The 10,372-nt window shown below is 29.6% G+C and overlaps 1 protein-coding gene across 1 annotated transcript; it reads right to left on the reverse strand.

Annotated features, from left to right (window-relative positions):
* Positions 1-4,284: 4,284 nt before the first annotated feature.
* On the reverse strand, positions 4,285-10,303 carry LOC111629744 (patched domain-containing protein 3-like). Its single transcript, XM_023373650.1, has 5 exons — positions 10,267-10,303; positions 5,726-5,918; positions 5,059-5,322; positions 4,943-5,003; positions 4,285-4,737 (listed from the first exon to the last, which is right to left on the reverse strand). Exons 1-5 carry the CDS (start codon positions 10,301-10,303, stop codon positions 4,285-4,287), a joined length of 1,008 nt encoding a protein of 335 aa, XP_023229418.1.
* Between the last annotated feature and the right edge of the window lie 69 nt (positions 10,304-10,372).

Consider the following 10,372-nt stretch of genomic DNA (forward strand, 5'->3'; position numbering starts at 1 on the left):
TTATACATTATACACATTCAAAGATAAAATTTAATCAAAACTTCAAAGTTTAAAGTTTAATCACTTGTTTATGTTAGTGTAAATTGTTATCGTATTCGAAAATCGTAATATTAAATCTACATAATGTAAACTGAAAACTCCAGATTTCTACTTAATAGAAACGTTTGGAATCGATTCAAATAAGCCCTGTTTAACCACGTTTATGTTTGAAACAGTTAACTAAGATTAATGTTAATGTGAATATCGATATTAGTCCATGTGTTGAAACGGCTGTCTCAAGTTCAGCGCATAAAACTTTAGCGATATAAATTTTGACCAAGAATGCAAATCGAAACATTTTAGTAAATTTGTAATATGTCTGTCAATATATTTGCTATACGTTTTTACTTGCAGCGTGATGGATTAGGATAGATTTTGTTTGTCAAATGTTACGTTAATAGCAGAATAATAAAACACTAGACGCAGTCACTCGATGAATATTGAAACGCTACAGAAACAGGTCAGATGTGACATAATAAACTTCATTTCTGATAGAGACAGCTTCGTGTTGCTTTGTAGTAGTTGCATCTTTTAACAGAATCGAGTAATAGAACTTTTACCTCACACTAATGTTAGAAGAGGAAAGCAGACGAAACTATTAAACAAATAAATTAAAAAACTTTATATATTAAGCTCTTATTATTAGTTGTTCGAGAGTAGTCTATTATAACACGTATACAAGTAGACTATCTGATTGATCTCAGTTATTAGTTTGCATCTTTTCCGTTTTATAGGGTTTAAAAAGATTTTTTTTTTTTTTGAATGATTATTGTGGATTCTGTAAAATCCCAAATACAGGTGACGGTATAATAAGGGAAGGCTCCTGTATAGACTGTCTATGACAAGTTTGTGATGTTTGGTTTTATTTGGTATGGTGGAATATTGCAAAAAGTGCATTCCATGAGGACTTTTCTGGCTAACTGGTTCTATTACGGTATTAGACACACAAGAAAACCTGAAAACTGCACGTAGTTAGCTTGTTGTTTAAAAGAAAATTTGCGATGAAATACCAGTAAAATTAGAGTAATGATAACTTTATCAAAGGAATTACGAAGATTTTTTAAATACAGTACAAAGTATAAAAATGTTTTTTTCTAAAGCTTACAATAAAATGTAATATATAAACTTTCATCCATAATTTGAGAAACTCCACATATAACAAACAGTATGAGTTCAACACGACGGTATTTGCTGTCAAATATTACAAACATCCCTTATGTAAATCAATGTTTGTAATATTGATTTCTAAAGAAACTCTTTTCTTTCTTTTGGAAAAATGACGCTCGTGAGTGTCATATTTATCAGTTCTTTTCAATCCATTGTCCAGCCACAAAAACCAGTTACAAAGAATGCATATTATGATTCCAGTTACTCTTCATTTGTAGGTACGTACTTATTGTACTTGATTGCAGAAATGAATACGTAATATATTTTATCCTTATCATAATAAATACAAATCGAAGTATAGGACTTTTACGACTTGTAACCCGGAGATCTCTTCTGAAACTGACACTTTTAAAAACAATGTAGTGTGGTAGATTAGGCACAGCGGCGATTACTATAAACGGAACATTTTTATGCTAAACAGCAAAAGCTCTATCTTGAACTTTAACTGCTGACAGTAATTTTAAAAAGAAAAAGCAAATAAACGTGTGTTCGTCATAAAATAAAAGCGTCTAAGTAGAAAGTGGCTGCTACTAGTAGGAAAGATAAATTATCCATCTAAACAGTTACTATTTCCTTAATCTTTATGTACAGTATATCGAAACAAAATTAAGCCAACTGCGACAGGTATGTACTATGACTATAATGTCATTGTTTCCGATCGAATAGAAAGCACCTTGTGTGCCTCATGATGGCCTCTAACATGAATCAAACACAACTCACTTTATAAGGAAATAAGTAGTTAATTTTCTCAAAGCATGCATTTCTCGTCTTTATGTTTTATTAAAGTTGTTGATGGTATAGATATAAATTTTAGCTGTGAGGTAACAATTTCTTATGGTAGTGAAGTTAGTCATTGCCAGTGTTATACGTAGTTATTCTAGTACGTGAGGGCACGTTTCTTATCACTCACCGATTTTTATTTTGGGCTTGGCAAAAATCGTAATGGTTTTCAAAAAAAAAAAAAAAAACATTTGCGTGTGCATTGATGAATTCTGGCCATTTTATGCTATCTGAAGTAAGGTTAAATGAGATAATAGCATTTAAAATTTAGATTAATTAGTTTTATACTAGATTTAACGTTATCGTAATATTCGCTATATTTATCTACACGAAATGCTAACAGAAAGAATTTTTCAGAATATGATTTATAAGTAACTTCCCTATTTTCGATGCTTTATTGCTAATAATCGCCTCCATAACAGTAATATGATTAATAATTAATCAATTCTCATGTTACTGTTTAGCTAAACTGTCTTTATGTTTGGGCCGATTATTTAATTTCGCGTAATAATACTACTGATGACTGATCTATATCAGTAAGCATCAGATTTTTTAAACTAAGATTAACCAATTCATTAATCTTCTTCCTTAAATATTTTAAATTGAACGGGCTTATGTCCTTAATTATCGAATATTGTTGCATAAGAAAGAAAAACGGATTATCACTGAATTGTTAAATCGCAATAAATATTGATAATTATAACTGCTATATAGTTATATAATTTACATAAAACGATTATACCATAAATTAAAATTTGGCAATAGAACTCAATCTTAATTTACGGTCGTATTAAACGAAAAATTGTACACAATTTTCTCATTTTGTGGATAAACATGAGATTAAAATGTACATTTTAAAGTTGTGATAATTATCTGGATTTCAATTAAACAATACAACATGATATAGTCTAAATGTGTTTACTATCTAAATCACTGCAATGTGATAACGTAAAAGATTTGATATAATTTACATAAGAAATTGAACACAAGTATGAATTAACGACAATAACGAACACAATTCGATGAATAGACAAATGAAAACAATACTTTATTAACTTTTACAGTTATTTTATTACAAGAAAGGCATATACATTTTTATGTTTAAAATTTATATACATAATAATTTCTACATAATACCTATAGCAAATAAATAGTGACACTTTTTTTTTGCATATTCTAATCGTAGTCAACGAGTACATAAGTATATCGATACTGGATAAGTTATATATAATATGAGAACTCCATCAGTATATATATTTTTATTTTATTTCATTACAGAACAAACTGACATTGATAAGTGAATCATACATCAGTTTAGTTTATTTTATGCTTACGAATGAATTCATGAATTAGTTTAACAACTGTTATACAAGTCCATTGTTTTAGATTATTGACATTTGTTTACAGGAGTTATAGACAGACAAAAAAATAAGACACGGATTTCTAAATTGTAAAACTAAAAACGTCAAATATCCGTTCGAAAAATATTTTTATCGTGTGTTAATTCATCAAGTTCCCTCAAGTTTCAGACATTATTTCTTGGGTATAATACAATATAATTTTTGAAAACATGATACTTGTATTTACGTTGTTATCTTATCGATAGACAGGAAAAAATATGTTATAATTAATAAAAATTGTTTACTATAAATAAAACAATACGATACTAAATTGATCAGAGCTGAACCTTTGAAAAATATAAAGAGACAATTCAATAACTTATTATGAAAATGTAAAACCTTAATCTGAAAGTGAAGTAAGAGAAGATACTAATAAAAACAATAAAGTATGTTTTTCCTGGCTGTTAACATAGCGACAAAAATGGTAACAGATAAAATTTTGAATTCGCAAATTGGTCATTTTTCCGAATTCAGTAATACGAAACCGCAAAGAAAAAGTTGTATGGCTTTCGACTTATGTTTTGCATCATAATTTAAAAATACAACTGTTTTCAAACTTCGCAGGATAATTTCTATATATACGGTGTACGAGATATTAAAATTTATAGGATTTTAATAATATTAAGGGAAAACTTATCTATCATGTAGTGTGAAACATTGACTCGCATTTGGAATTTACAGATTTTTTTTTTAAGAACTTACCTTTAAAAACACATAAGTGGAAAACATACTCACCGATTCTGTATATCAAATTTAATGAAAAATACGTACTCAGGCAACTGTCAGTGTCTTAAAATATGACGTAAATCATCACACATGACATGGGATTACGATATATCCTTAAAACTAATATTCGAGTTTTTGATGTTTTTTTAATCGAAAATTAAATTAATCAGCATTATTTAATGAATGAATTATTCTTATGATTTAAACCTTCCATTTCAATTAGCGCATTTCCTGTGTATTCAATCTTACGTGTAGAACTTTTTAAACAAGAAGGGATAAAATCCAAAAGACTCAGTATTACTGGCAATATAACAAGACTATGAAACGAAGCGAATATAACCATTAATGTAACAATTTTAAAAATAGCAACGAACGATTCTGATGGACCAAATGATAACACTGAAACACTTAACATTGTTGATATACATGCTTGTGTTACTGGATATCCAGCAACGTATAAACAACTCTTGATTTTCTCGTTCGGTGTTTTATTTCCGCAATTGATAAATGCGTAAGCCATATGAACTGTGTAATCTACACAAAACCCCGTGCTCATCACTAATATCATTAATGCAGTAGTATTGACAGTTACGTTCCATAATGACATGTATCCAATCAAGCCAACCTGAATAGACACAATAGTGATTGCAACAGATGTAAGAAACATTACGTTTGGAGTAAATAACAGAAACACTAAAATTACTATCGCTGCAGCACATGAAATATGTTTTTATACAGTTTGAAAGAATATTAATATATAGTTCATAATAGATAAATTTGAAATTGTATGCCATAATTGGAAATTTGCTTTTATCGGCAATTTTTCTTACATTTTCAAAGAAAAACTTTTCGTCAATTCGAGATTCTCCATCGAAACTGGACACGATGAATCTGGATGCAATAATTTTATCACCTTTTTTCATTAAAGATAACGTCGTTTCTTAACCTGTTCGCTACTTTTGCTTTCAAGAAAACGTCTTTAAATGCACTCAGAAAGTCTTCAGAATCACTCAGATTGTAACCAGAAAGCGAAAACTTCGCAACTGGAGATTTAGTAAATGCTAGAAATTCTCTCAGCCAACTTTCTGTGGTCGACGAATCGGATATAAATGGAGCAGACTCGTAACTTTGCAGAAGATCTTCTATGTCATTTTGTACGGTGAGATTTGAGTAGTCTAATTTCTGGTTAATGACTATTTGCACTTGATGACTATAATTAGAAAAATACTTGTTTTCAAAGCTTAAATATTCAGTTGCGTAAGAAGAGTAAGGAAACAATTTACTTATGTCTTTTTTTTCTTGAATAAATGTCATACAGTAAATTGCACCAGTTAAATAAATTATGAACATTAAAAGAACAGTAATTTTACTAATTGATTTTTCGAGTATTTTACCTAAACTGTTACTTATAAATGCCATGAAATTATTTTCTTTTTTATTTTGTTTAGAATTTGTTTTTATCCTGTTTTCACCTTTTAGATGAATGCTGTTAATTGGCCAGCAAACGAAAGAATGCAGCTTATTCTTCTCTCTATATCCGTCGAGCGCCATTAGTCCTCCAAAAAAATAATAACTGAAAAATATAGTCAAATACGATTGATAGAGATGCATACGCACTGAATATATGAATCATTTTGTATGGTGTTACAAATCCCATGCAAAAGGCAAAAAAATTCGTCAGAGACGTTATGGTGATGGACACTGCAGCTTCGGCATAAGAGTCTTTCATTCTGTCGGGTACGGAAGCGTTAACGTCAGTTCTTCTCCACGCAGCTATCAATATAAATGCATCGTCTACACCAATACCTGAAATATTCATAAAAATGTAATTACATTTTCGAATTTTTCACACAAAACCTTTCCAATCTTTCTGTTTATTTATATTATTTTTATTCCGGTCCAGGAACCACAAAACAGCCGGCGACACTAAGAACAAATCTTCTAAAAATAAAAGACAAATACAGGCATACCTCGACTTACGTCGTTTCGAGTTACGTCGTTCCCGATTATACGTCGTTTGTCAAAAAAGTATATGGAAAAATAAAAATCAAGTTTAAGTCATTTTATTCGACTTTACGTCCGTCCGCCACAAATATTGAAGTCGTAATATCACTAGAAAAGCGTTTAAAGCACATAAAATCATATTAAAATATATACATTTACAAGTATTTACTTCATTTACAGTACAGTACATGCATTCGTAAATTTAGATTACTTTTTTCTGTACTCTATTAAAAACTAAAATTTATTTGTTTGTAAGCTTAAAATAGATTCTTATTAGCCATATATTATTAAAAATGCATTAATAAATAAAATACAGAACTGGGAATAGTAATTTATGGTTTTTTCTAGTGACAAGTAGATTCGGAGACAAGTAAATTCGACTTACCGTCGTTTTTCGACTTAAGTCGTTTTCCTGGAACCAATTACCGACGTAAGGCGAGGTATACCTGTACAATCAAAAAACCTCACACACAATTAAAAATGATCTCGAAATGTACACAAAAGTGCCATTTTTAATTGTATTTGAGGTTTTTTTGATTGCATTTNCGTCGTTTTTCGACTTAAGTCGTTTTCCTGGAACCAATTACCGACGTAAGGCGAGGTATACCTGTACAATCAAAAAACCTCACACACAATTAAAAATGATCTCGAAATGTACACAAAAGTGCCATTTTTAATTGTATTTGAGGTTTTTTTGATTGCATTTGTCTTTTACTTTTAGAAGATTTGTTCTTCGTGTCGCCGGCTGTTTTCTGGTTCCTAGACTGGAATGACAATAATATAAATAGACAGAAAGACTGAAACATAGTTTGTATAGTCATGTATTTCAATTCAGATAATTATTGTCTATTGAAAGAAGAGAGAAGTGATTGTTAATGACTGAGCACTTTAACTTGCTACTTTACTGCACATAAGTAATGTAATATCACGGAAAAATTTAATTGTGTGTTTTTTTTCGAAAGGTTTTGTCAATAAATTTTTAACAGTGTTACATTCTTCAATTAGAGCAGATATTTGTTGAAAATGTAGTTTTCAAATGAACTTTTTCAATAAAAATAAAATTAAGCTTCGTATAGAAATTAATCGTTTGTTCTTTTGTCGCAATTAGTATATAATACGAAAATGTACTATCATCAATTTAAACTTACTTTTTTTGTTACTTTCCTGGCTGTTTTTACAAAACATTTCTTTCTGGCTGTTGTAATATAATAGTAATCGTGTTACATTTGACTTTCCGTGTTTTTCTAATGGTGACTTTATTACCTGTAAACACAATACACAAGTCGACCCTTGTATAACACTGTTGATTATTCCGTTTTATATGAATTCCATGTTGTACGAGTCATTTGGATTTTACAAATACGTGAGCCGTTCATAGCCCGGCACACGTATTTGTAAAATCTAAGTGACTCGTACAACATGAAATTCATATAAAATGGAATAATCAACAGTGTTATAGGGGGTCGACTTGTAGATTTACAAAATTGATGTCAGGAATGTATATATGTGTGTCAGTGTGTATTTCGTTTAATTAATATTTCCGGGTGGGTTAGAGGTTGAGAAACGAAATTTGGTATGATAACTTGCATATAAGTGGCGTTGATGCTATTAAATTTTGTTGGTTAAAGTTTTAGGGGTGTCTTGTATGATATCTCGAAAGAGGTCGATCTTGATGAAAATTTCATTTATTATTACCATTCACAAATTTTTTTATAAAACTTACTTTCAATATTAAACTTTTTGTTATTTTATAATAATCAGTAATAACATCTCGTAACAGATGGCGCTACACACGATTTTATTTATTATGATTAATATGATAAATTTTTATGTTTTTAGATAAATATCATAATAGACATAAAGTTAAGCAACTCGTTAATCTTTTTAAAACTGTGTAAACATAAGACGGATTTTAATCAATAAGTATTGGTAGGTAAGCGATAAAAGGCTAAATAAGGAATTTAAATGAATATAGTATCTATGAATATATCAATTTATATTGAATATGAAATGGATTTAAGTTTAAATAAATGAGATATAAGCCTACGATTTCAAATTCTGTAATTTAAATCACAATTCTATGTTAGAGATAGCAAATAATTTAGAATTTTCCTATGGCAGTACTGTTTTAATTGACTTGGTAGCTTCACGAACATGTAACAAAAAGTACTTGGTATAAGTACTGCTATTTTGTTTGGAAGTATCACGTGGAAAGTTTAAAAACGAAAAAATTGTTTTCAGTTTTTTTCACGGATATCGACAAAAGTATGTGCGAAGAGTTCTGTGAGTCATTTCCTTTGGAAAATTATACACAATCGATCGAGGACATATAACACTTTCTTCACGACAGAATAAATAAGTCAAAACCTAGATCACCAAAGATACAAGAATAAAAATAACTTTTCTGACGAAAAATTTTGCAAGTAGTACCGATAATCCGGTAGATATAGCTTTACAATCAGCAAAAGAGACGAAGGGTTTGATGACAACGATAATTCATCTGTAATGGACTTGGGAAGTTTTCCCAATAAACATTTCTATACCAACATTTAACCGACTAGACAAATTTTTATTGTCGATGTCGTATTTTCATGTTATAATAAGTATACTTATATTTTACAAAGAGTAATAATCATGTATACACTTAGTTTGAAAAGTATACAGAAAACTATGCATACAACTTATTTCGATATATTTAAGTGTAAATCATAGTAAAAGGTTATTTCTTACGCATTTTCGAATGAAGCAAAAGTGCCTACCAGTGAACAAGTAAACAAAACTATCGAACATTACGTTGGTCGTGCATTTCTTCTAAATATACAATATAATACAATTAATACAATAATAAAATGTACAATAGAAATTACAGTTTTTTCTCGGTTCAATTAAATTTGATAAAAGACAGTTTCATTATAATGAAAATGCATTTTGTGCTTTTTAAAATATTATTTGATCGATAGCATTGGGGTAGCTGGGGGAGATTTCCAGAGGTGTTGGAAGTAAAAAATAAATATTTATAAAAATAAAATTGTTACCAGTTGACTAAATCTTATCTAACAGAAAGAAAATTACTGTAATTTATCACCTCCGGTTAAAAAATTTTCTACATTCTTCGGCTAAAATAATAATATAATAGTTTTCCGCCATTTTGTAAATATCCTCATGTATATTCTTATAAAGAAACAATCTCTTATTAAAATGTATCAAACATAATTTTCATTCAATTTTCAAACGTAAAAACTCATAGAAAATAAACATTTTTAAATATTAAAAATTATAACGAGCAATTATTTATTGTGACATCGTCACAGTGCCAAGCTGCAATTTTTAATCATATTTTAAAATCGTTTAATTGAAAACGTATGCTCTGCACGTCAAATTAGTTGGGTAGTGTTTTGTCCCTGTACTGTACAGGTACAGTACATCATACTTCTCCTATAACAATATAGTCGTATCGATCTTCTATTAAACAACTGCTTTCAGGGTACAAATCTGAAAGGAAATAACGTGATTTCCGGTTTTTATATAAGAAGTCAGTACAGTATAGTTAATCGGGATCTAATTTTCCTATTACTTTGATGAAACAACGCTCTTGTTTTCCGAATATAAAGTGAATTCAGATAATTAGTTGTTATAGATTCTAAATACTATACATCATATAATTAGTTCAAGCTGCTTTAAGTTAAACATGAAAAAATTCATCACGTTCCGGATGAAAAGCTGTCTGTTTCCTCATATTATTTTCTATTCACTGACGAACCCGACTGTTTGCAACAATGTTTCAAACGTTGTTGCAAACAGTGTTTGACTGTGTGAAAGTGAATGAAATGTGTGAAAGTACTAGTGAATGAAAGTGAAAAGTACTAGCGAAATATGCCAGTACTAACAGTAAAAATTAAACTCGTATTCATATTGATTATCACACTCTTTCATGACAAGACTTTACTTGAATCATCTCAAGTTATGATTTTTCCATGAACATTTTCTCACCACTGATAGAGGGAATATAGCTACAGATTACTGGTATTTCATCGCAAATTTTCTTTTAAACAACAAGCTAACTACTTGCAGTTTTCAGGTTTTCTTCGTAAGTCTAATATCGTATTACAACCAGTTAGCCATAAAAGTCTTCACGGGATGCACTTTTTACTAAATCGCTGTTGAATGAGGTTGCAGTATTCCACCATACTAAATCAAACCAAACACCACAAACTTGTCATAGACAGTCTATCCAGGAGCCTTCCCTTATTATACCG

Source organism: Centruroides sculpturatus, unplaced genomic scaffold (assembly GCF_000671375.1).
Source record: "Centruroides sculpturatus isolate CEXI.00-Female unplaced genomic scaffold, Cexi_2.0 scaffold482, whole genome shotgun sequence".
NCBI classification, from domain to species: Eukaryota; Metazoa; Arthropoda; class Arachnida; order Scorpiones; family Buthidae; genus Centruroides; species Centruroides sculpturatus.